Source organism: Miniopterus schreibersii (assembly GCF_964146895.1).
Source record: "Miniopterus schreibersii genome assembly, chromosome: 6".
In the NCBI taxonomy this organism is placed as follows: Eukaryota; Metazoa; Chordata; class Mammalia; order Chiroptera; family Miniopteridae; genus Miniopterus; species Miniopterus schreibersii.
In genome coordinates, this window is record NC_138107.1 from 54,027,999 (window position 1) to 54,054,810 (window position 26,812).

The window sequence follows — 26,812 nt, forward strand, 5'->3', positions numbered from 1 at the left end:
TTGCATTTATTGTTGCATTGTTCATTATGAAAAATACATAGACTAATGGTGGTAAGGAAAAATCTGTTGCATGACTCTTCTTTGAGGTAATCTCAAGTCTCTAATGGCACAGACCTTGAGCCTAAATATAAGGCAGGAAATCAGGTTTTCCCTAGTTTGAAGAAATATTTTTTAAATAAAGAAATTTAAAGCAGATCAAGTTAGAAAACCTGAAGTGCTGGGGCCTTCTATTTTGCCAATGGAAAGCATGTACATAAGTCCCAGGTTTCAGGTAAAAAAAAAAGTGGTTGTTGAAATAAACCAATCCCTTTGGCTTTAAGCACTTAAGAAAATCTTAATTTTCTAAGGGCGCAGTCATAGTTCTTAAGATGGGGCACCCTTTCATGTCTGATGGCAGAATTTTGAGCTCTGTTTTAGCTGACAAAATTAATGCATATAATCACAGATCTTTCTTAGTTTCCTAAATATGCTATTAATAAAAATGACTTTTATAAGACTAGAGTACCTGAGATGTCTAAAAGTGTTTTCTTGAGCCTATGGAATAATCCACTTATCAGACCCTTCTTTGGAGCATTAGCTTTTGATGACAGAAAAAGAGAAACCTGATGGAACTTTTCCAAAGTATTTGCCGTTATGAAGCAGAGTTTTATGAAAAACGGATGGGAATACTGAATTATTTAACAAGACAGATGCTAACCACCATTCTAAGAGTTTTCCAATTTCCAGATACAAAAGTGCACGATTTCTTTTGTTTCATCTTCCCATGTTGTTATTTTGTAGTACAAATGATTTATTAAAATAATCTGCTTTAAAATTCTACTTTTTTGTTCACTTGTTAGGTCTGTTGTTTGTAAGAAAGTATCCTTGCCTTCCCTTAAAAAGTGACAAATGGTGTGACTGGTGGTGATGGAGCGGAGCAGGAGGAAGACCCGCGAGCCGCCTTTGTGCCCGAGCACCCTTCCTCCGGGCGGGCCTGAGCGCAGGCTGGGCGCCAGCCCTGCTGCAGCATTGCGCTCTGTTCTTTGTCATCTCAGTTTTAGTCCATTAGAGTTAAAGACCTAGGACTAAAAATCTTATGTTTTGTTTCCCAAACCAGACCATTTAAAGGAAGAAACAATGAGGGGAACCTAATGCATGTCCTAAAGTTCCTTCTTGGGAAGTGAGTTCTCCTCCTTGAACGCTGAGGCCAAATAATTTCCCCCATAAAAATCTTTTTTCTTACAGATTTCACAGGAATCAAGCTTATTGCCAGCGGATTATTTGTGAGAATTCTGCTGTATCATTTTCTTTTTCAGGAATTTAAGGTTTTGAAGCAGCTAATCGATTGGGAAAATCTGAAACTATCAGTGATAGTGAATTTAGTAATGACAGATGATTATTTAAAAAGTATAACATTTCTAATCTAATTTAAAAAATGCCTCCATACTTTAAGGTAAATTATAGAGTTTTATTAATTCTTCCTACCATGTAGAATGCCTATACAAAGATGCCATATTAGAGATCACATAAAATACAATAAAACTTTCTTCAAATAGAACAAAGTATTAAGTACAGTAATTGTATAATATTTTAACTCATGTGGACTCTATTTAAAGAAAATGTTTGATTAACATCAAAGGTCGTTTTTACACTGTCTCTTTTATTATAATTAATAATAAGTCACAATATATAATTGTAAAATAAAAGTGGTGATTAAAAGGACAGTATTTCACCAAGGTAAATAAAATGCTGCCCATGGTTCTGAGTGATGATGCTCAGGGGGAGAAAAGCCATATCACTGCGCTTCAAATTAGTTTGCTTCTAATTTTGCAGGCTGATGACCACACTGCCTCAAACCAAATCTTTCCCCTGGAAATGGAATGATTGCATGACAGACTCTATGAACCATGAATATGTCAGCAGCTCATGGACCAGGCCTTGCTTAGCAATTAGTCTTTGGGGGATTTTACTCAGGAATCAGACAACACTATACCAGAACTTGTTGGGGAATTTTGTGATTACCATTCATGTCTGGAGCATGAGTCTGGGTTAGTACCGAAAAAAAAAAAAATCCATCGAGGACAAAGAGACGTGGCTAATAGTGGCATCAGTCAGACACACGTCCATTGGGAGAACCAAGGAAACTCGGGAGGTAGCGAAAGCCTAGAGGAGGCAGCGAGGAAATAGTTCTTAGACTTCTACTTAAAGTCTCCTTTTAGTCCCCCACCGAAGTTTCCTTTCAGTCATTTGAATGTCACTATCACATGTTTGTCACAACTTTTTATTATCTGCACTGTAACTTACTGTTACATTTTATTAACTGACTCACTTTAAAAAGCCTTCATTTGTTTTAAGCAGTAGTATTTGTGATATCATGGACTTGTCGTACTACTTGTTTGTTTTCTTCTTACAAAGGAAAAGAAATACAATATTTTAAATGTTGGAAATATTTGCATACCACCTAACATCATTTTGAGCATCGCCATGGTGCGGGTGACAGGTCCCACTGGACCTGGGAGGACCACCAGCTTGGCTAAGCCGTGTGGCCTCCGGTCTCATGGCTGACACCCCGTGACTATTCCTCCATCCAGGGACCATGAACCACACACATCTCACGGAGAAGAATTTAAATCAGGCCCCCGCCCGCCTGGGGACCCCCATGTGGGAAGGCTGCATCCCAGGAGACCACCGAGTTAGCCAGGCAACTGCTGTTCTATCAGCAGAATGTGGCCACTAACATCCTTCCTTTTTTGACTGACCGTATCATTTGGGAATCATTCTATTGCAAGAGTAAACAAAACCTCATATCATGTAACAGCAATAGGGAACATGCCAAGCTTGAGCCTGGCTCCTGACTGGCAAGGTTCACATTAGGACATCACATATGTGGGTGTGGTGTCCCTACCCCCCCCCCCCCCGTGTAGATTTTGTAGGCTCTCAGCAGTACCTTTGAAGACACGGGTCACTTTACAAGATTCATTAGTCCTGAGCCTGCTTTAACCAGGCAGAATCAGCATTTTTACCAGGCTAAGCGGCCCTAGGAACTCTCATGGCTCTGTCGTCATGATCTGGTTTTTAAGGAAATGATGTCTATTGGAAACTTAAAAGCCAACTGAAAAAAAAAAAAAATGGAAAAAGAAAAAACCTCCCCAACACACCGGCTATTCCGCTGGGTGAGAGGCGGCGAGGCGCGGAGGTTCGAGTCAGGCCTCGAGCAGCCCTTTCAGGTTCAGGGGGTGTCTGAGTTTGAAGGGGGGTTTGCTTCTGATGTGAACATTTTTCTTATACTTTTATTATAGAAGATGATGTGTCAAATGTACAAATAATGTGTGCCTGGTGCCAGAAAGTGGGAATCAAGCGCTACTCCCTGAGTATGGGGAGCGAGGTGAAAAGCTTCTGCAGCGAGAAGTGCTTCGCGGCCTGCCGGCGCGCCTACTTCAAGAGGAACAAGGTAAGAGCCGGGCGGCGCCCGCCCCGCCCCCCGCCCCGCCCCCGCCCGCGCATGCGCCTCAGCCTCCGCCCGGCACTGAGCGGCTCCCACTCCCGTCTGTGTTTGTGTTTTTGTTTCTGTTCCCTTTCTCTGTCCTACTTATCTTTTTGGAATGAGGAGACCCCTTCTACTGTATGATCACCTGTTCTTCTGTTTCTCTGGTCTTGGTGTTTGAATTCTGAGAGGGTGAGTGAGTCTGAGGAGGACACGGCCGTGGCCCCTGGTGTCCTAAGTGACAGCGACTCTCCAGCGCTAGGACGCGTAGACTAGACCTGGAAAGATGAGCGGCAGAGATTTCCCATAAAGGCTGAGAAACTAGCCACAGGCGCATGGCCAGGAAGCTGCAGTCTATTCAGTTTCCTACTTTGTTCCCAAAGGGAATAGCGCTCTGGCTCTTTCCAAAATCCCATCCACAAATTCTCATCAAGAAACACATCGAGTCTCTCTTGACACTTTGTATTAACGTTGATTGGTATTGAGAAAAGGTGAAAGAACGAATACGTGAACCAGCCTTGCTCACACAGCCAAGTGCTGGTGAGAAGCATGGCGGGTGAACACAGAACAGCCATAGTCATGGGGGTTTTTTGGTTATTTTTTTGTTTTAAGACATCTCAGACTTGAAAATGTCCTTTTAGACTAGCATTAGCCACCACCGATGGGAAACGAAATGCATGTTTTTACAACCCCCCCCCACACACACATAGGCACACAGCTAATTTCTTAATCTTTAAAGAACCTCTATAGCATTTTGCCACCAATTACTGAAGTAAATTGCTAGTTCTTCATTATTTTCCATTGATCTGTAAAGCTTCCTTAATTCATAAAACTGTCTACACTTTGCTGAGCATTTCCATTTCCATAATACAAGAGCAAAATCTGTCCTTTCTTGAAGCAAACAATTATTATTTTTAAGTCTTATATTTGCAATCCTGAATTGCTAATCTCTGGCTCATTGCATTACAAGAAGCATTGTTGCAGCAAATTATCTCCTGCATATTTGGGTCACATCATTCTGCCAAAAAACATAATGCTGAAAGAATTAGGCTGCAGGATTCAGTAGGGTGGAATTTAGTGGCAGTCTCTAAGAATTAGGCTCATCCTCTTCACTGGAACAGGAAGGCAAGTAAGGAAACTGTTTGCAGTTCTTTGGGGACAGTCACCAGTCAAATTCACGTTCCCTTGGGTGGGGCCAAGAGAGGCTTCAGAGGAGGGTGGTTAGAGCAACGCACGGTAGACAAGGTTTGCTTTAATACACGGGGATTAAAATGATCTCTGAGACCCTAGGGCTCCCCTTTTGAACACTGGGGTAATAATCATAGGAATGGCCCCAGCACTTTTGTCTTCAAAGCTGAACTTACCACAACAAAATACTTTGCATTCCATCCTAGAAGATGGCTAGAGAACAGGGGTTTTTGCCTTTCTATGATTCTTGAGGGCTTTGGGTCCGAACCTGGTAGACAGCCTGTAGTGAGTAAAATCCAGCAACATGAATTTGTTACAATCCTGGTGGATACATGTTACACTTTGCAAAGTGGTTTTACTTTAGTAAGCCTTTGAAGAAAGGCACCTGACCCAACTGGACAACAGCCTAGAATAATGTATAAATATATATAATATCTATATCTAAACCTATTTATAATAAAAAATACCATATATAATAATACCATATATAAATTTACATCATTTTAAAGTTTAAGATCAAACTGAATTTAAACTTCCATTAGCATACAGTTTTGAAAAGTGGATAACTGGGAGCCAAGATAAGAATTAGCATTTGGAATATTATAAGTCAGCTGGAAGAGGAGAAGCATCCCCTTTTGCTTCTTACAAGGAGTTATTGGGGTAGGTCTTCGAACCTCCTGCAAAACCTGGGAGTCAGTGGCTTGAAGTTTGACGGCTGATCCCAGCAGCCATTAGTGTACATTCAATGCCTGTCTTCTCTGCAGTCTCCATGCTTATTTATGTATCCAAAACTCTGCCACACTATATACATTCTCACTTTTCAAATAGAGAAATAAACTGGTCACATCTCTTGCTGGAATCTTTTTTTCTTTTTTAATTTTAAGAGTGTTATCTCTGTAACAATATCCTATTGTATTACCATAAACATGTACAGCTGCTGCATTTCTGTGAACTGATAGGATTTTGTGGTCTTTCATTTAGGGCTTGGGTTTCCTAATGGATTGTATTAGATACCAGCCTCCATCCTGCCATTTCTAAGAACTGCTGTAATCAGCCCCAGGGTGTTCCCCACTGAAGACAATAGCAACTAGCTGCTTCTCTTGTATCATTTAACAAAATCTTTCATCCTCATTATTAAAATTGTGGACTTTCTTAATCTTAGAAAAAGGACAAAAATTTCCCCATTCCTACATAAAAGATTTTCTGGCTAAATTCTACACCTTTAAATATTGAGAAGTGGATGGAAGACAGAGTGAATAATGTGTGTGCAGAACAGAATTTTTTGCCTTAGGTATGATGTACATTTTTTTTAAAGAAATATGTAAAATTAACTGTGCTGTAAATTATGCTTTATAATGACAGCCCGCTTCTTGGTGGATAGCATGCTGGGATCTAAAAATGGTCTCTAAGTTGAACCCAAATTGCATGCATAACTTCACAAAGAAAAATCCTTGTAAAAAAGGTAGCTAATTAGGAGCAGCATTCAGCTGACCTCTGTTTTGTGTCTGCGCAACACCTACATTTGTGAATGTAAATTGGACAGCTGTGCCGTGGTTCCCCTGCTCTCCTCTTCACAAATGCTTGGGTCTAGAAGCAGGAACTGATTTTCTGCTCAAAAAACAAGGACAGAAATAGCCCAACTCTCAAAATGAAGGCCCACTGAAAACTGACTCTTTAAATTTCGTTTACCTCTCGAACCTTCTTTGTCTTTGGGTTTGTTTGATGGAGTAGATTAAGAATGTCATATCCCTCTCTTACAAACCCTTGATGGCATGTAGCTTATATATTTAAACCAAATTAAAAATTTCATTTGAAGTCTTGTTTGGATTGCTGCAAGTGTGTAGGCTGTCTTCAGAATGCCTCTGCTAGGAGAAGACTGGGGATCGCGGCTGTGTTCGTTTCATGAACCTAAGGACTAGCTTACACATTTCTGGATGTCTGCTCAAGGAGTGTATAGTGTTAATTGATAATTGTATTTTGTGGAATCCTTATTCGCAACAGGCTCAATGGCTGCCTCAAACGTTTTTGAAGCCTTGGGTAAGAAAAATACTTCTGTAGTCTATGGGCATAGGCCGAACAATGGGATGCCAGTCTCATTACTGGACACACTAGAGACTTGTCAGGGAACTAATAGCTCACTCTTTCCCCAGTCCCTTTTGGAGGCCCCCAGTAAAGAAGAACTTGAGAACATGTCTAGCCTAGTGACTCACATAGGAGCTGGAAAGTTGCAGGGACTCCTTAGTGGTTTTTCAGGAAATGCTGAAGTGTTTAGTCCAACTAATACCAGTTTTACTTTGCACAGTAACAGACACTTAAAAATATTCTTTACTAAGGGAGTAATGGCTTGTAACCATTTCCCTTTAAGAACCAGAGTAATAAATAAGACTACAAATAGTAGTCATTTCCATATATCCTGGGTTTGTTTTTTTCCTTCTGCATGGGAACTATCCTGCCATCTAACATCCACAAATCAGGCAGGAAATAAAAACTCAAGACAGGTGGCCCGCGCAGGCAATGCCAAGGATGACTGTCTCCCGTCCGTGTTCAGATCTCAAATTTATGGCGTTCTTTATGGATTAGTGGCATTGATACTTCAGTAATAGTCACACATTCCCAAGAGCACCAAAATTTTGCTTCCTTGTTTTAGTTTTTACCTATTTTGAGACAAGAATAGGTAGAAATACTTCTTCAATATCATAATGTTGCTGTTCCCCCAACAAACCATAGTGGGAAGAAACCTGTTTGGATAAGAGAGGATAAGATGAATGAAAAATAAAAAGGTTATATGAACAAATGACATTTACAGATGATGTCATTAAGATCTCCTAACAGTCATGATAATAATGAATATTCAATGAGGGGAATATTGTATAACAAGCACTTCTTTTACTTTCAAACTATATCCCTGGATGCACAGCTATCTCTTCTTAAAAGAGATCTCTTTTGGAAGAACCTGTTGCAAGTTAGCACATATCATCATATTATTTGGAGTTACATTTTATTTAGACTATTGGTCTTTTTGTTAAAGTTGAATATATCCTGGGAAAGATTCTCAGTTTCAGACTTAATTATAGAACCTAGTAGTGCAGAAGAAATGTGTAACAATTGCCCTGTTAGTCTAGTGATTAACCTGTCTACTTTTTTTCCTTTAAACACCTGCAAGATTTAATTTGCAAAATGGCTATCATTCATGAAGGTTTGGGGAAGGACATTAAGAAATTACTTGTAATTAATGTCCCCTGACTGCCTGAAGCTCAGGCCACAGACTTGCTTCTGCCAGTTGCTTGCAAATATTCTTGATTGACAAGTAAATGTGCCCATGGAGCACTAGAGCTCTTCCCATGGATTCACCTTGTTTTTATGGGGCACCAAGGAGCCTGTTGGGTCTGTCTCCCTGAAGGACGATTGCTTTGGTTCTGCAGTGTCCCTTGGAACTGTGCCTGTATGTAGGGCCGCTTCTGCCTCCCAGGCTTTAGCCTGCAGGCCAGTGGCTAAGTTCTCTTTTGGTCACAACAAACAGGGAAGCTCTGGGGAGAGGACAACAAATGCAGTGGTTTTCTTGTTTTCTGGTCTTTTAAAATATGGAATGCAACATTGATGAGCTGCTGAAAATGAGAACCTATGAAAAAAGCAATTGCAGAGGAAGGGGAAGGTGTTAGCCCTTTGAAACACATTTAGGCTGGGGTTAGAGCAGGAGAATTCAGGCCAGTGAGGTAAGATGTAGGTCAGGTTGAGGTGATGCGTAGGCTCTTGAAGAAACCCAGAGAGATGCCCTAAGAAGTCATGAGAAGCTTTGGGGGAGATGCATGTGACATTTTTGTTTACCAGGACCTTGACTACCACCTGAGAAATACTGGTATAAGGGATACCTGGCACACAAACACAGTGGAGCAAGAGAGTGTGTACTGAAAGAACGCAATAGCAACTACATCTTATTTTTAATGGGCTACATTTGGGGAGGTTGTGGGGGAAACAGAGAAATAATTCTAATCAATTTCCCAGAATGGATGTCAACTTCTGAACAGTAATAGACATTTTAGGTTAAATAGGAAGATAAAAGTCCAAATAACTTCAAGTCCCAATCTTTGTTGAACACTTTTATTTTTCAATGGGCAGAAGGAAGGGGGGGATTTTTAACACATCTGAATCCAGCCCCCAGAGATCAATACACAGGGCTATTGACATATATGTTTGAATGTTAATTTTCAGACAGTCAATCTCTGGCCACCCTTTTGGTGATAGTTAATGCTATACACTTAAATCAAGTTTTTCTCATCTGAAATGCCAGTAATTATCCAATCTATCTCAAAGGCACGCTCCCTTTTAGCATTAACCACAGTGTCAGATTGCATCAGCTACATTGTGTTCTGGTGACTGCGGCTGCAGAGTGATGAATGTGCGTGCTTTGCGCTCCAAGTCTGGCTGCCTGTTTGGACAGTGGGCAGCTCGGTGAAACAAATGGTCAGGAAGGGATCTAGTTATTTGGGATATGCATTCTCCTTATCGATCCGGCCACTTGCATCGCCAGCTTCTCACCTTGCTCCTAACAGTGTTCAGGCTTATCTGAAGAGTGAGCATTTAGAGGATTATCTAATGGGTCGTTTCGGTGCACTTCTCCCATCAAAAGCTACCTCAAGCACAGAGTTACTCTCTGCCTGACTTTAAACAGAAGGTGTCATGAGATCTTATTGTTATATTAATAAAGACCAGAGGAAGGAGAAGTTTACAAGAGGAGTTAGTGCGCTGTCCAGAGAAGCCATGAGAGAATGATTGTGCATTTTCCTAGGGTTGTAGTTATGCTCTGTTAATTCAAATGCTTTGTTAAAAATGTTAACTGTCTAAATAATTGCATGCATGAGACAGGCCAGGTGGCTTGCCTTGAGATATTTTAAGGTAGTAGTTTGAGTCCAGAATTTCTCTCATACACTTGCAACGTCTAGTCTCAAACCCTAATACACTCAAGAGGACCATATGCAAGAGATGCACATGGTGTGCACACTGGTGGTTATTTTTATTTCTCCCCCATCTCAGTACCTCTGGACAGCTTTTGTTCACATAAGCAGAAGTGTGAACTGGGCAAGCCATGTATAATTCTTTGTTCCTCGGACTCCTTGCTCTTTGTTTATGTTATCGAAGATTAGGATGGAATAAAGAAAATCTTGCTGCAGACAGCTGCCTAATTCAGTTCAGTTCAGACTGAGAGTGGGAAATTCCCCAGGTTACAATCCCCTCTCCGCTGGCTGCGCACACAGTGGAATCTAACGTCTACCGACAGACTGCCTGCGGAGATCACGAACGTCAGTCTGTTGCATTCTCTGTAAACACAGGCTGTGGGCCAGAGCTGGGCACTACTACAAGCTCTAGAAGGCAGATCAATGGTTTAATGAATCTATAAAAGATGCTTGAACTCTGCTGCAATTTACTGAGCACTCTAGTTAAATGAAACTCCTGTAGTCTTTAACAAAGATAGAGATAATCAATGGCTGGGGAGGGAAGCCGATGTCCAGTCATCACAACCTCCCAGAATTTGGGTTGTCGCCTCACTGCTGACAGAGGTGATCAGACCCAGGTTTCGATGTCCGAGCTGCGTTTGGCCCAGAGATGACATAGTCATACTAGTGTTGTTTCTGTGAAGACTATTTTTAAAGCAATGGAATATTATTTAAATAAATTTCTTTAAAGCAACAAGATTAAGCTTAAGAATTAAATTTATTCTAACATGTAGTGTCTTTGTCAGGCATATCCAAGATGAAAAGTAAATAGGGAATAAAATCCATTCATGATTAAGTCTTTAGAATGTCAAATTGCATAGTGTTGGAGAGCCCTGATTAATCCTTCCTGGTAAAATATTCCTCATTAGTTTGCTATGGCTAAGAGTTAACCACTCCTATTATAAATTCAGGCATTAATATATTTTCTGCTTAATTCATCATCTAATAGAGGAAAATATAGTTGGTAGATATTAATTTTTTACTTCCAAATGTACTTTGGAAACATTATACTGATTTATGAGAGAGATTGGAGACATGTAGGAGAATTTCTTCATAAATATGTTGAAGTGTATTTAAAATTATTTAAGCACTTTTGATTGTGGAAAAAATGACTGCCTTGACTTTGAAATGATTATTTTTTCCCCCACAGAGTTAGAATTTATAACATAAATCAAAGACTTTTATATCCAGTTTTTGTCACACAAATTTTCTTAGTGTCTCACTTTCTTGATTAGCTAATTAGCATTAAGACCTGGATCCTACCCCAACAAGTGTATTTGGGGGGGTTCAGTGGGTAATAGGAATTTTGAGGTCTGATTTACCTGCTTCACAGGCCTTTTGCTGAACACTCCATGATCAAGTAGTGACTTATCTTGTAATCTGTTTTGATACAATGATTTCATATTTTAAAATATGATGAGTCATTCTATGACTGCACAACCAACTCTGTTATAAGAATCTTTGAAGGCCCTGGCATTTTCTGTGATCATTTGTAGGATTATATGTTTCATAAGTTGGAGCAATTTAAGTTATTGGTGTCAAAGCATTTAGGGAGACAGAGACCCAGGGGTAGGTGAGATAAAGCTGGGCCAATAGTTGAAGACAAGGGGATTTGCCCAACAGGAGACAAGTTCCTCTGTGATGCTTTTTTGTTTCTTTTTAGCCAAGATTTTAAAAAACAACACCTTGTTATTTATTCATCCATTTAGTCTTTGAAAAATTATGTATATATATATTGAGCCCCTATAGTGTGCTATGCACTGTTTGGGGCTTGGTGGATTATTATTAAACGAGAGAAAAGTCCCTGCCTTAAAGGGACTTACATTCTATTCTCTAAGGGAGATAGATAATTTATAAGTTAAAAATATGTAAATATATACCATAACTTCAGGGAGTGATAAATGCTATGAAGAAAAAGGAAGGTGAGGGGATGGGGTGCTGTGTTATATCTGGTGGTCACAGAGGTTATCTTTGAGGAGGTGACGTGTAGGTAGGAACAAAATGAAGTGATGGAGCTAGTCACTCGAAGAGCTTGTACCAGAGAGTTTTAGAGAGGAGGGGAGCAAGTAAAAAGCAGAGGTCCTCAGGCAGGAATAGGCTTGACATTTTTGTCAAGAAGGCCAGACTGCAGTTGAACTTTCAAGATGGTCAGGGGCCAGATTACATAGGTCAGAGAGGAAATAGTTTGGATTTTATTCCAAATGTGATGAGCTATTCGGAGGTGTGACATGATCTGCTTTTCATTGTTGATTGGATCTCTGTTAAGAAAGTAATACATTTGAAATTTAAGATCCTGTGCAGGGTGGAGGAGATTAAGGGGGGGGGGGCATTTGTAGTACTTTCAACAATAAAGATAAATTAGAACACAAAAAAAAATTTAAAAAAATTTAAGATCCTGGATGCAAAGGAGGTTTGGAGAGTAATAGAGGCAACAACATTCTCATCAAAGTTGAGCATGTCTGACAACAGAAAACTAAAAATATCGTATTCACTGAATTATTCACTAGTGGTTATGAAACGTTTTTCAGTAGCAAAAGTGTGTTGAACCAATTTAGGTTTTGTTTTTTTTGTTGGAAGTGTTGGAGGAAATGAACCAAGGATGGACATTGTTGGTTAAATGCTCTGACACAGCGATTTTACTTCTATAGAGTAGATGGAGCTTGCCCCCAACCCAGTGGGGAGGTTAAGGCCTCAGGAGGTAAGCTCAACACATAACCCAGGTCTTTAGCATCCACAGATCTTCTCAAGCTCTATCCCTAGAAGTCGTGTGATGAAAAAGATGGTACTATGAAGGGAACATCTTTGGGTAAAGGAATTATTCTGAAGTATATTTTATTCTAAGAGTAGATTTAATTTGGTTTGTAGTTGTTTATATGAAAAATAATAATAAATAAATGATAATACAACAATAAACTCTTTTTCACATATAACTGTAAACCTACTTTTGCCCCACCCTGTAGTTTCATCAGTTTAAGTGGCCGGGGAGGCGTTGGCCAAGGACCATATTGAATGTGGGGAGGCAGATGCCTGGGATGGGGTGCGTGATGGGATGACGCAGCTGTTCCCATCAAGACTTAGCCTGCTCACCCACACATTTAAGCTACTTCCTCTGTGGCTGAAAACTGAGTGTGTTAAACAGAAGGGAAAGGGGACTGGTCAAACAAACTGTGATTTAGTCTGAGGTTGATGCATTAAGTGCAGGTGGCCAATAGAGCAGAGACCCCAAAGGCTGCAACTTTCATAGTCATTAATTAATTTACTAATTCAACAAATATTTGTTGAACAGCTACTATGTGCCAGGCCCTGTGCTAGTCATATCGGAGTCACAGTGGACAACAAAAACCTGGTTCCTGCCCTCATGAAGCTTACAGTCCAGAGGGAGGCATTTATTTAAATAATAACACAGATGTGAAAGTGCCACTGTGACAAGTGCTGTGATGGTGTGGGCACAGTGCTAAGAGAGCCCCTGGCAGGGAGATTTGACTCATCAGGAGATCTGGAAGCTTCCCTGAGGAAGTAGTACTTGAAATAGTAAAGATGAAGAGATGTTAAGTAGGTGAGGAGGGGAAGGAAGAGCTAGAACACAGCAGTTCTGGCCCCGATTTGCCACGTCTTTGCTAATTTTATTTTCTCTGTGAAGGAATGGAACATTACCCATAAACAAGAAAACAAACAGATATTCCCTGGAACAATAGTCCCACTTATCCATGTGTTAGTCTATTCATTCATTCAGTCATTCATTCATTCAACCAACCCTTGGGGATTTATTGGCTTCTGCCTTCCCTGCCTTTTCACTCAGCTATAGTTAGCATATTATTACTAATTCATTTCAGGGAGTATATGGACAGCTTGTAACTCCTGAAGGGAGAAGCATTTTATAAATAAATGATAATAATAAAAATAATGATAACTATAAGAGCTTAAGTATTTTAAATTATCAAATGTATCAGAAAAGCAACAGTGGCAAAAGAGAAAAGATTGGGTGAAAGTGTACTGATTTGAGGGAGGGAGACAATGTAATTACTGTCTGACCAATATGGTTGGATGATAGAAAATAAATGGGGTGAGTTAGTTTTTGATGGAAAGAGCCCACTCCCTACCTCTCGCTGGGTGTGGGAAGAGGTGTGGTTTTTATTACAGAGAGAAAGAACCATAGAGCAGCGCTGACCTTAACGAAGGGCACACGGGAGGTTCGGGGGATGATAAATTCCAGGAGAGAGGACTGCGTATTGACACTCAGGTCCCCAGCCTAGCCCACTGTGATCAAGTGGAATCCGAACGGCGTGTCAGCTGGCACAGTAACAGGGCCATTCCCACGGCCCAAGCGTGTGATGGGAAGGGAGGAACCGTCCTCCCTTTCTCTGTATTGTTTCAGCTTCGTATCTCATTTAGCGCCTAGGGTCATGGCGACAGCTCCGTAGAAATGCAGTGATAAGTAAATAGGCAGGTAAGTAATTCATGTTTGATCGTCCTGGGCCTTCGCTGGGTGATGTGGAGAGGGGCGTTTCAAATGAAATGTATCTGCATCGCCCTTCATGCTGCCAGAGGGGGCTGACCCTTCGCGAGCTGCGCACACCTGCACCTGCCGCAGACGGCTGCGTGGGGACCGCGGGACGGTTCAGCTGGAGCCCGCGGCCCCTCTGCAGTCCCAGTAACTTCTGAAAACCTCATCTAGTGACGGTTGTTTCCAAAAGAGGCTGATTTTAAAACTGTGATGAAAATGGCTAACAGCAGGCTGAAGGTTAAAGTAAAAAACTTAAAAACCATAAAATCTGCCTGGAGGCTATTTAAGCAAACTGTTTTAGAGGCACAGATGGTTCATATACCTCTGAGCCAAAAACAAAAAAGTAAAAAGGGGACAGTAAAGCTGGCGCGATTAAGCAGACAAATATGAAAGTTTTATTAGTACTAAAAAGGCATCCTTTAGAAAAGTGAAAAATCTGTCTCAGGAAACTTGGAAGACCTGTGAAAAGCCAGTGGGGAATGGAGAGGGCAAACAGATGACATTTAAAAAGCAACCAGAGATGGTGGAAAAATTACAACAGGCCTATGCACAGTGGACCACAGAAGGTGCGCCTGAAGGAGATCTGAAAGCAATGTGAGACATCACATCATAATAAAAAACTTAAATATCTAATAATAGGGGAATTACTCAATAAATCGTGGCATGTTTTACTATGAAATACTATTTATTCATTTAAATATGGCCTTGTAAAATATTTAATGATGTATGAACATATACATATTTATGTATTACATACATATATATGTAAAAGTAACTAAATATTTACTCTTGTCCTAATGTAACTCATTCCAAAGATTTAAGCACTCATATTAGGAAAGAAAAACTCACCAGGATAAAAATGCTTGGTCAGAAATAACATGACAATACATATCTGTAGCTAAATATTTGAGCACATTCGTAATTACCTCTGGTGAATAAATATGTATGGATAAATATAGAGAAATAACTATGTAAACTTGTAGACTAAATATATAGAAATGGCATTGCTGGATCAATGGGTAGACAATATTTTAAAGTTTTTGTTATGAATGTCAAATTGTCATCCAGAAATTCTATTAATTTAATTCCCACAAACACAATATGGAGACGAAAGAAAGAAAGAAAGCAATGTAAGAGAAAGGTGCAGCGTGTGGAGAGTTGGGTGTGGCTTCCCTGTCCTGTATTTTTGATGTAGAGCAATTTTTATAGGGGTTTTGATGCAAGTTAAATGGTGATTCAGGTCTCTGAGGAAAATCAGCTGGAGCAAGTTTGAGGAGCTTAGGTGCCATAAATCTGAAGGTCCAAAGCATAGGAAGGAAACAGTATGGTGTTGCTGGTAGTGTTATTAAAAATGTAAGCATACCTGAGACCTGGGAAATCAGTGGGGTCAGAGGGCCTCCAGCCTCTTCTGAGGGTACCCGAGTGCTCCTGGATGCCATCCTCCAAGCGTGTTCCATGCCCGCGCTGGGGCACCCACGCACGTGCACACGGAGAGTCTCTGGGTTTTAGACTGGTGAGCTGCCATTATAATTCGAGAAAAGGCAGATTCTGGAGAATAGCAGAGCAGTTTGCAGGGTTGCCATCTGAGAAGCCTTCTCTGAGGAAAGAAAAACAGTACTTGGGTCTTGAGTTAGCATTCAATATAAACCTAAATAAAAATGACCAAATATAGCCGTGCAAAAGAAAGGTAAGTTGTTTGGCTCTTCAAAAACCCAAATTATTCACTTAGAGTTTGGCTGACTCCCTCCAAAAGGACCCTTGAGGAAAATAAATAACCCAGGGCAAGGAATAAAGCCTTGCCGGGATTAAGAAGCTGGGTAAGGAGTTGGATGTTATTTCTCAGAATATAGATAAATTAGTAGCACCCCATCCCAAGGACGTTTATTAGGAATAGTGACACTTAATATACAGATTGCTTATTTGGAAAGAGATGACAGGGAGGAGGGGAAGTTTGCTACTTTCTCTAAGTTGCTTTCATTTCAAAAACCACTGAGGATTACCTCCCCCCCCTCCCCCCCCGCCCCAAACCCTGCTCTACAAATACATAAATATAATGAGCTGACATTAGATGCAGTTCCATTCATGGAGCTGTCAGCTAGCACAGGAACAAAACTTCAGTCCCCACACTTCCTGCTACAGGCTGCCCCTCAGCACCCCCAGAGAGGGAGCTTGGTCCAGGGTGAAGGGGCCTCAGCTGTGGTCCTTGACTAAAGTAAAAAAAAAAAAATGTTTCTAAATGTTTGCATTAAAGACAGCTTTTTAAAAGTGGACATCAAACAACAGTCTGATTATCAAGCCTTGTCCCTTCTTCACAGGAAACATGTAGTTCATCCTTCTTTAGCCTGATTTTTACAAAAGGCTAAGGCTGAACTTTAGAGGATTGACACAGAGGATTAAATATATTTTCATTAGGTGCCAAGCTATACAAATACAGGGTACAAGAGCCTGAAAAGGTACACTGTTGAGGACAAAAGAGCCAATAATAAAGCTAAAGAGTTGGTAAAGGTAAATGTAATGGAAGTGTACCCTACCTCTTAACACTCAGGGCTAATCTTTGCAGTCGGCCACCATGGAGAAAGACTGGGTCAAACTCGTGGCAGATGGTTTAATACCCAGCGCATATCCTAATCCGCCCAGGCGGCCCTGGAAACGCAAGCAGGTTGTTAACGATCGTGTAGAGCCATTGTGAGCTGCTCCCACTCTTACAGCAAGGTGTTCAGGTGATGTGCTTCAGGGTTCGAGTTGATGAGTTTCTGGGTTGGAAGAACATTTCCCACTTTGTGTTGCGCCCTGCAGCTGACAGGCACGCTCCAGGGAGGGGGTGAGTTAGACCATTTCAGGTGAATGGAAGAGAGAGAAGGTGGATCCACACCCCAGGTGCTGATTCAGTTTGATGACTTCTTAATTCTGGTTAAAGTGGTACCACAGAGAATACATCAAGTATGAGGAATTTGTGAGTCAGATGTGAAGGCAGCAGACAGGACTGCTGTAAATCTAATGGAACTCCAAACCTGACACTCAAGCCAGTACTGATTGAAAAAAAGAAGCAGCCCCAGTCCTATGGCCTGTTGGCACCAGAGGAAGCCTTGAACCAATGATATCTTTTTCATTTTTCTCTGTCCTGAATTGTTGAATGAGTAGAAAAAAATATTGGCCTCCTGAATTCCAGAGCATTACACTTGACTTAAAGAGTGAATTAAAAATAGATAAAACCCAGAGAATTCATTAGGAAGAGGCATATGCCCAAGCCTTCTACCAGGGATGGTGCTCATAGAAATTATTTGCATTTATTGAGGCTTAAATCAAGACAACCAGAATTAAATAGAAATTCAGGAAGAGTTGGATGAGTTTAGATGCCTTACCACGTCTCATTTAGGGCATCATTTTGTATTAAAAGTGATTTGAGAAGAAAATTAAAGTGCACAAAAGTAAACAGAGGTAGAACTTAAGTTAACATTTCCATTCCCCCACAAGCAGAACTCCCCTCCTCATCAAGCCCTTTTGCTCACTTCCTTTACATTTCTAATGCAGCCATTTAGCACTTAATAAATATCAGTTAAATTTAATTTCCCCATGACCATGTAATTCAGCTCTGGCCAAGGAGATCTATGACATCCCCAGGGCCTACATGTTTGGCTATATACTTGTTCAGGGCTGGTAATGGTGGCGTGGAGGTCAATTTCTTTCTTCCTGTATATATAGGGATATGGGTTGACATGTTGAATAAAACCTATATCAAAGTGATTATTACAGTTTGCCCCCATCACCTGTACTCCGCAGGGACATCCGGGGGCCCAGCAAGCGGTAGCCACTGCCACGTTGTGCTAAAACCAGCTGTGCGTGGGAGGAGACATGGCGAGATGGGCTTCATTCACGCCCGGGCAGCCTAGTACCCCTGGGGCCCCTCCTGTCCACACCTGGAAAGCCAGGCTTCCCTCTAGTGGGGGTGGGAAAGAGATTGGTTTCTTCCATCTTGATTTTGGGTCCTGAGGCTGAAATAATTCTGTTTGTCATTCAGCCCCTTGTCAGGGGCTGCTGATAGCAGGGCCAGGGACAGTTGGCTTAGGCCAAGATACCGGGATAGGTTGGGGAAGTGAAAGGCTGGAGAAAAGCGCAGGAATGCATATTTGGGTACAGGTCTGTGCCTGAGCAGCCAGTGAATGAACCAGCCACTCAGTCAAACCCTCAGAGGCTGGGACCTATCTCAGGGCTGGATGCCATGGAACACAGAAATCTGAGCCATGGCTTATGCTCAGAAGAATGTCTGCCTGAGTGTGTGAGTTTTCCTGCGCTTGTGTGGAAATTGACCTCATGCAGCACATTTATTCACTTATTTATTCAGCTCCACTGCATGCTGGGCATTGACCGTGGCTGGGGATACAAAGATAAATAAGGAGAGGTCTCTGCCGCTCGGGCCCTCACAGTGGAATAAGGGAGGCTGACAAGTAAACGAATAATACAGTATGAGGTGTGCTGGAAATGTGGATAAGAGCTGGGGACTGCAGCGTGACGTCCCATCCCAGGGGCCAGGCTCTATGCATGAGTGAGCACATGCTAGACCGGGGACCGAAATATGAATTCAGGAAATGGGGTGGACAGGAAAAAAGCTACAGACAGGAAGGCAGAAAAAAGGGATCTGAGTCAGGAATAAGAGCTCCACATGTCACACATTAAAAAGCAAGTGTATACTCCTTAGTGTAATTCCCACATTATGTTTTCCCATTTAAAATATCACAAACTTTATAGGAATACTTAAAACCATATTACACGGTTTAAGCATGGATTTTTGACATCATTTTGTCTTCGGGTTGTATCATGAAGAAGCCTATGAAAGATAAAGGGGGCAGAGAAATGGAGAATACAGACAGGGCTCACGGCAGACGCGTGAGAGCTGAATGCTTGCCCGCCCGCTTCCTGGGCTATTCAGGAGGGCAGTGCCCTCAGAAAGCTTCTCCAGCATCTTCCTTTTACGGATGAGAAAACCGTGACCCTGAGAAGAGAAGTGACTTGCACGGGTCGCACAGTTAGTGAGGAGAGAGACCACAGGTGCTGCGACAAGGATGTGGTCAGTGACGTCAACAGGGGAGAACTGAAATGGCAGTTGCCTGAAGGCAAGAGAAACTGCTCTTCATGATTAGATAACTATTTCCTAAGTGTACATACAAAATATAAAAGGGCTCTTGTGCTACTTTTTAAACTTTTATTTACCGTGAGCCTATAGTAAGAAGTACATTTTGCTTTGTAATTTAGTGTACACACACACACACACACACACGCACACCCTTTTTCTTGTCTTTAAATCGCTCGAATGCTGGCATTTTCTTGATTTTACCAGAAAGAGTCAACAGAAGATTTTCACACAATTATGACACAACTGCAACCTGGCTTACAATAATTGCAAAATGTATCATGATGTCAGAAGTATTAAAATGTGAAAAATGTTTAGAGTACACAAAACAGGACATATCTCTTTAAAACTAAAATGAAGTTGCTTGAGACAGTACTTATATTTCTATGTGATGTGCTATGATATTTTTCTACTTTGTTCTATTCTATTTCATTGAAATATTGCTGGTTGGGACTCATTAATGGGTTGAGAACCCAGCTTGAAAATACTAGGTGACTAGATCAATTTGTATTAAATATAATTATCGTGGCAGAATAGCAGGGCCTGCAAGGTCTCACCATTGGATTCTTCCTGACCGTTGCAAATTAATCTGAGGTATTTCTATCAGTTATTCTGAACTTCCATTGTAGGCTTTCTTAACGGAGTCATATTTATCCCTTAAAATGGCCAGTGGCTGCCCCATTTATAATTTGTTTTTAAGTATGCATTGGTCTTGATGGAAAACTGGGGGTGATGGTATATTGATCAGAGAGTAAAAGGAGGTGCTCAAATTTTAAAATGTGCTATGTCCAGCTCTTATACCAGGTGAAAGTGAAGTAAAGAAAGGCAGAGGTGACGTGGTGGGCAAGGGGCAAGGGTAAGAAAGCCAGGGGTGGAGGAAGACCAGACAGGAGGAGGCACCGGACCAGTGAAGTGAGGGAGCAGGAGGAGCCTTCCAAGCAGCTTCCCACTGCAGTTCTGAGCCTTGGGCCGAAGGACATGAGGAGTGACATGGAGGGATAGACTCTTACCATGTTTGGCCTGGTTTTCTTCATGCCACAAAGAGACGATGCCCAGGCCTGTTCTACAGAGCTGTGCTGTTAATCCATCAGGACTGGCCTATGTCAGTGGAGCTGTTGGGAGGACAAGTTGGCTACTAAGGAGAAAGAGTGGTAGCATCTGTTTTAGAGTAGGCTGATAAACAATAACTAAGGCCTCCCCATTTAAATAATTAGCTACTCACAGCCAGATTATAGGCAGGGTGGGGGTGGAGTGGGGCATAAACCCACATAGAAAACTGGGGCAGAGGTGCTTAACCTCTTGTTTGAATCAGGGCCTTCTTGGATGATCCAAAGATAACTGTGAGGTGGACCCCTTCTCCAGGAAATAGACATACACACTGAACTTTACAGGTAATTTCATGGGTTTATGTACTTTCTGAACTGAAATTTCTTCATGGGCCTCTTGAATCCTGGTTTAGAATCCTAACTAAGGGCTATTGGATGAGGGAGAATTCAGTTCCTCATCGGCTCTTCTAAAAACCAGAGTCCTTCCCTTAAGCTAGAGATAAAAGAGGGAAGGTTTTGACCTGCGCAGCCTGGAATGGAGGCTCAGAACAGGTGGAAGTGAGCTGTAAACCTGTCGGCATGAGGGACAGTGAAAGCAGACAGGGGGGTGACTAGCACCACTTGGTGTCCCCAGGCAGATTTCTGGAATAAAGCATCTAATAATAAACTTCTACAACATAGGAGAGAAGGCAGTGCCTCACTGCCTTCGGTGATACTCCTTCCACAATATAGACCTTGAAAACCAAATGACACAATTTTTCAGCAATTTGGCCAGTACTTAGAGCAGACAGGTACTTCTCAAAGTGGATGTCAGTAGAGTCACAAACTGGTGATGTTATGGACAGATTCTTCCATTCGCGTTACAGAGACATACAGATGTGGGAGGCTCCCAGTTTTAGCAAGGTGCCGACTAAGTGACGTGTGCTGCCTGAATGTCCTGTCAGATGCATCGGAATATGTAACAGAACTCCTTGCCACCTCTTCAAGGAATTTAAACTGTCAGCCCATTTAATGCTCATCACTAATGTGAAATTTTTAGATGAAGCCATTTAGCTTAATTTGCCAAGATATTGCTTCATGTCTAGGGGAGAAAGCAGGGCGGGAGTCCATTGGAGCTGCCCCTTTGCAGAAGTCTGGGATACACAGGACGCAGAATGGGTCACAGTGGGTAACTGTGGTATTTCTTAAGGAAAAGCAGTGCCACCCTGCTACTGCCCCCCACTCCTGCTCTGGATAAAAGTAGCATTCATGTCACCTTTCCAGTAAACACGGGGATGATCTCAAGCAGTTTCTCTTGAGTTTCTAGGATGGCCCAAGCATTGACCCTCTTTCCTGTAGGCTGGGAGTGGGATTGGGAGAAGTGGTTGTCCCGAGAGCCTGCCTGGGACTGCAGGTGGGAGGCTTGGTCCGGGACAGCGGCATCTTTGCGCTGCAGTTAGCTCTTTTACTTTTTTTTAAAAAATCCCCTTCTGAGGGAAATCTGTGATTACATTTTTTTTCTCTGCACAGGTGCTAGAATGCATTGCGCAAATACAAACATATCCCACTTCATGAGAAAATTTGGAAGTAATTTTCCCTCCATCTGTCTGAAGTAAACTGTGCTCTAAAACTGGCCACCCACCCACCCATTCTCCCACGCACCTTCTCGGTGACAAGGAGGAGATGGCATTGTAAGAGAATGGAAAAAAAAAAAAAAGATAAATCCCGCAAGGCATTGAAAAGGATGGCTTATTAGTATCATTTGAACAGCTATGAATAACACATGATAGCTTCTGGGGCTGCAGATTATTCACAGAAGAGTAACCTTAATTCCCCCCTCTCTTTGCCGTTCCAATGTGGCTTTATTACAGGTACCTTTTTCCATCTAATTCCCAGATCCTCGCCGAACCAGCGTGTTCTTTGATCACAGGTCATTTTCCTATGTCCGTGGTGAGTGCTCACGCACGTAGGTAGGTAAGCGATGATCTTTTAGGAGGGGGGCAGCGCCTGCTTCCAGAGGACGCTGCAGCTGTAGTCTCTCCTCAGTCAGACAATCAGAGGCCCAGCAGGGCACCTTCCGCGCGCAGCTGCACAGCCCTCCTCGCGAGCTCTCCAAGGCTCTGCGCCCTACGTGCAGATTCCAAGCTACATTTAACACAATTGCCCATCAGCACTTAGGAAGCAGTTACCACAGAAACCCAGCAGAGACCAATTAGTCACATGATTAAATTAATTAAAATAACCCAGGGCATCTGCCATCTTGCCTGTTTCTGCTGCAGATAGCTCGTGACCCAGACAGAACCTTAATTGGTTAGCCATGGTGTTGTGTCTCCCCACCCTGGGATTGTCTTCTAACCATGGAAGGGGGTTCTCCTGATTTGCTTTTTCTTTCCATAAGAACTCTCTTGGGTTGTTTTGGAAGATATTTCTCCCCTATAAGCCAGGCAGCATCACATTTACAAAACATCAGATTTGATAAACAATGGGGTTGGTTGTGTTGGGGATAAGAGGATTTGGAAACATTTCCATTTGCACAGTTGAAAACTTTTGGAGGTTTTTAAAATGAGGGCTTTCACAATGCATGCCAGAGGGTGCTCTGGAATATGCATTCACACTTGACCTGAGAATTCTGTGGCAAGTCAGGGAAGCCAGGCCACGGCTCTGCTTGTTAAAATAATAGGGGGGTTACAACGGGGCACAGGCAGCCTGTGTTCTAAGACGGCTCTGAGTCAAAGGTGGTGGCTAATGATCCCACTCAGTGGCTCATCATTTGTAAAAGGCAGAAATGCACACTCTGAAGCTAACGCAGTAAATCAGTGCTTTGTTCTTGATATGCTGAGTGACCTAATAATGGCCTCTCCCAAATCTCCATGTGGTCAAAGGTTTTCTGTTATACCAGTGCCACACTTACACACACACACACACACACACACCAGCTTACCTGGAATCTCAGTGCTCACAGCAGCATGACTTCCATCATCTCAGGCACTTTCTGGAGACCCTTCTGATCTATCGAACCTGAGAGCAAATGACCGCACACAATTTGGAGCTGTCAAAGGAGGTAATGGCGTGGTTTCCCAGTGCTCTTTCTCTGTGAATTGGCTTGACAAAGTGGCATAAATTATATAGCTGGGCTGCATTAATTTGTGCCTAACAAAGCAAGTGGCACAGTCTCGTCTCCAAACCCTGACTCTAAGCAGGAGAATCACGGTTCTACTAAAGAGGAGGTAGCGTGTAACTAGTCAGCGGGGACACATCTCTCAGCAGCTGCAGGCATTGGTCTCGTCTGAACCGTCCTCCTTCCTGGGTGAATCAGTCCAGGCCGGCCTCAGAACAGATGCGTCCGCCTGGCAATTCTGAAAATCAGAATTCAGGTGGCTGGTAAAAGACAGTCCTGTGGTAATTTAAAAAGCTGTAGCCTAACATTATATAACTAGCTTCAAAGGAAATTAATTGGTAGGATGTCAACAATAGCAAAAATAAGAAGAATATACATTTGTATCATATTGTATAATTTATAAAGCATTTACATATTTCCAGAGTTCAACTTAATCTCTCTTCTCTGATCCTTACTAATTCTTTTATTTAATGTATATATATTTTGTGTGTGCTTGGTACACTCATTTGGTAATCCATTCAAGTGACTATTTTATGGATAAAATAAACATGGTATGAATGTAAAGCAGAGCTAAAACTAAGTTATAGAAAATGTATTTTTTATTTTAGAGTCTTTCCCTTTGAAATCAACAGAAAAATGAAAACAAACTTTCTTTGCATAAGTGATTAATGAATAACTGCTAGAATTGATTTGAAAAATAAAATATATTTTAAGCCTTCTATTAGCTACAATATTAATAAATATTTATTAAATAAATACTAGTGCTTCTGTGAACTGTAGATTTGCTTTTACAAGCAGATACCTGTTTCTGCTGTCTCTATATGAAACTTTTCTCAAACTATTAAAAATTATGGAAGATATAGCCATTTGAAAAGTATTAAAAGTATTAATGGCTACTCATTTGGGAATGGCAAAATGAACCACAAATCAAAGTGTATCATGTCCTTTAGTTGTATATCAGGCTTGGTCAAAATACATCAAACATTTGGAAAGTTATTATAAAATGTTTCGGTAGATGGACACTGCATGCCAAGTAGTGGATTAGAAACAGAATTTGACTTTGTTTGCTCACATTTGGTATAGGCTCCACTTACTACCCATGAATTGAATTTTCATAGCAACTCTAGGGGTTGCCTGTCATCATCATTCTGAATTCTGGCTGCTGAGAGGAACTTTGAGGGGCTGAGATTGCTTATGGAGGGGATATTGGTTGTGTATGTTCCATTGCAGTTTTTAGGTTATCTTTTGTCTTGTGTCACACAGATTTCTCCCGTTCTACCAAGGAGGGTCAGCAAAGGTGACTGCGTAGTTTACGAGTCATCCCTCCCTTCATTCAACCTCTACACTCTCTGTCATATTGACATTAATGTATATCATTAGAATGCAACATTTGAATGTTTTAGAGTTAGGATGCTGACTCACAGGATCAAACCTGATATGCTCCTGAGACTGATAAATTGTGAAAAAAAATTACAAAGTTAAATTTCTATGAAAACTGTGATTATATGAAGTAGTTGCTGCCTGTATTGATTTTTAGTTTTTACATTTGATCTTCCTGGAAAATCTTGGTTCTGAGTACTCACTGACACACTTAAATTGTCAAGGAAATCATCTTCAGATGAGAGAAAATGAGAGTTTGGAAACAAGTTTTTGTCTCTATTATTTTCATAAAGATCTTTAATAGCAAAGGAGCAGGGCAATGTGTGCAACTGCATGGTAGCTCTGCCAGAAATCCCTTCTCAAAGTAAATTCATAAGGAAACACTGAATCAGTAGAACTGCAGAATATCATGGCCAGCATGTTTGTTCTAACATGTTAATTCACGCTCAGGAGATAAGAAAAAATTTAAAAGTCATCTTAGTGATATTAAAAATTGAGCACTTATTTTATTCAACAAATACCTATTAGATCAGCAGCTGCCATTACTCTATTACGTCTTACAACTGCTTTTCTTTTCCTGATTTATAGTAATACTGGATATCATATATTTTATAGATGTTTGTCTATTGTCCATACTTCCCATTATAATCAAACCCCACGAAGAGAGTGATTTATATCTGTCTTATTTACTGATCTATGCCCAGTGTTTAAAGCCATGTCAGCCATATGAAAGATTCTCGATAAATATTCATCGACTGGAGGAATAGAAAGGTTTGAACTGAATAAACTGGGCCTCGCTTTTTGAAAGGAACGTTAGTTTATAAAATTAGATTTATTAAATGTTAAAAAGAGCTAGTTTGGGCACATCAAGTGTTGGGTGCAATTTCTGAGACTGGGAATCCATCCGTACAGAGGATGTGGAGCCTGCAAAAATAAAGGATACACCAGCTGAGCATCTCTATTTTTTTCTCTTTAAAAAATACAGATCCTTTAGCACAAAGAATCTAAATGGATTAGAGTTAAAAATGCAGGTGGAATTTATTTTAACTAAGAAAACAATAGAAACAGACATAAAGTAAGAAAAAATCAAAAGGAGATATTGGAAAAAGACTGAGAATTACAACGTACGCGTAATCCTGTCTGGGGTCAATGGACCCAGAGTCAGGGGGCACCTAATCTCCTGGTCACCCGTCACGGAGCTGTGTCCCTAAGTCACTGGGTTGTGTAAAACCTTCACAGATGAACTCACCGTATTCCCGGGTTTGGAGTAGCGGGAATAATTTTCTTATTCTCTGCCATTCGGTGGCATCGCCACATGAAACTTTTTGTTTTGTATTGTGTAAGAGAATGTGGACATGGTTGACACATAGATCTGATTATTTCCCTTAGTGCCGTCCACATGCAGTTTGTACCTTGAAGCAAACACAGACTCTTGTAATCTGAAGTAAAAACCTGTCCTCAGTCACTCAGGGGCCTGCAACAGTCGTGTCAATTTCTTTCTCCTCTGAAGAGGAGTGGTGTTTAAAACGCATTGCGTGGAACTGACTTATAACCTTTAGGGAGGCACCTTTTTGGGGGGAGGTTCCTGATGCCCTAGTGTACATCAAATAGAACCCAGAAAAAGGTAGAAAATAACTAATTAAAAATGAGCTTTTTAACAGTGGATATATACTGTGTTCCACAAAAGAATCTTTTTTTCCCCCCTCTTTTCTGTCTGGTGGTTTTCTAGTGGCTTCCTGCCTTCATCTTACCAATCAGCCTGTAAAAAAGACAATTTGGGGAGCCTTCCCCAACCTTCCCCATCCCAAGTAATGTTTAGATAAGCTTTAAGCGGCCTCTCTCCTGCGGCCCCTGGGGAGATCCTCATGGTAAGGCTAGGACTAGCCCAGGCGGGATTTAGGGTTTTCCTGGTGACCCGCCTGTGGACAGTGCGTCGTCGGGGGCCGGTCAGCCACGTGCAGGAGCTCTGCCTCATCTCACCTCCCACAAGGGGTTCCTTTCTCTCTGGTTCCTCT

The 26,812-nt window shown here is 41.5% G+C and overlaps 1 protein-coding gene across 2 annotated transcripts in view; it reads left to right on the forward strand.

Moving 5' to 3' along the window:
- The window catches only part of SOBP (sine oculis binding protein homolog), a 152,840-nt gene that overhangs the window by 37,318 nt on the left and 88,710 nt on the right, over positions 1–26,812 (forward strand). For both annotated transcript variants that reach the window (XM_081141587.1, XM_081141588.1), the window contains exon 4: positions 3,279–3,430. In XM_081141587.1, the coding sequence (XP_080997713.1) occupies positions 3,279–3,430 (152 nt within the window). The remainder of the gene's footprint in view (positions 1–3,278; positions 3,431–26,812) is intronic.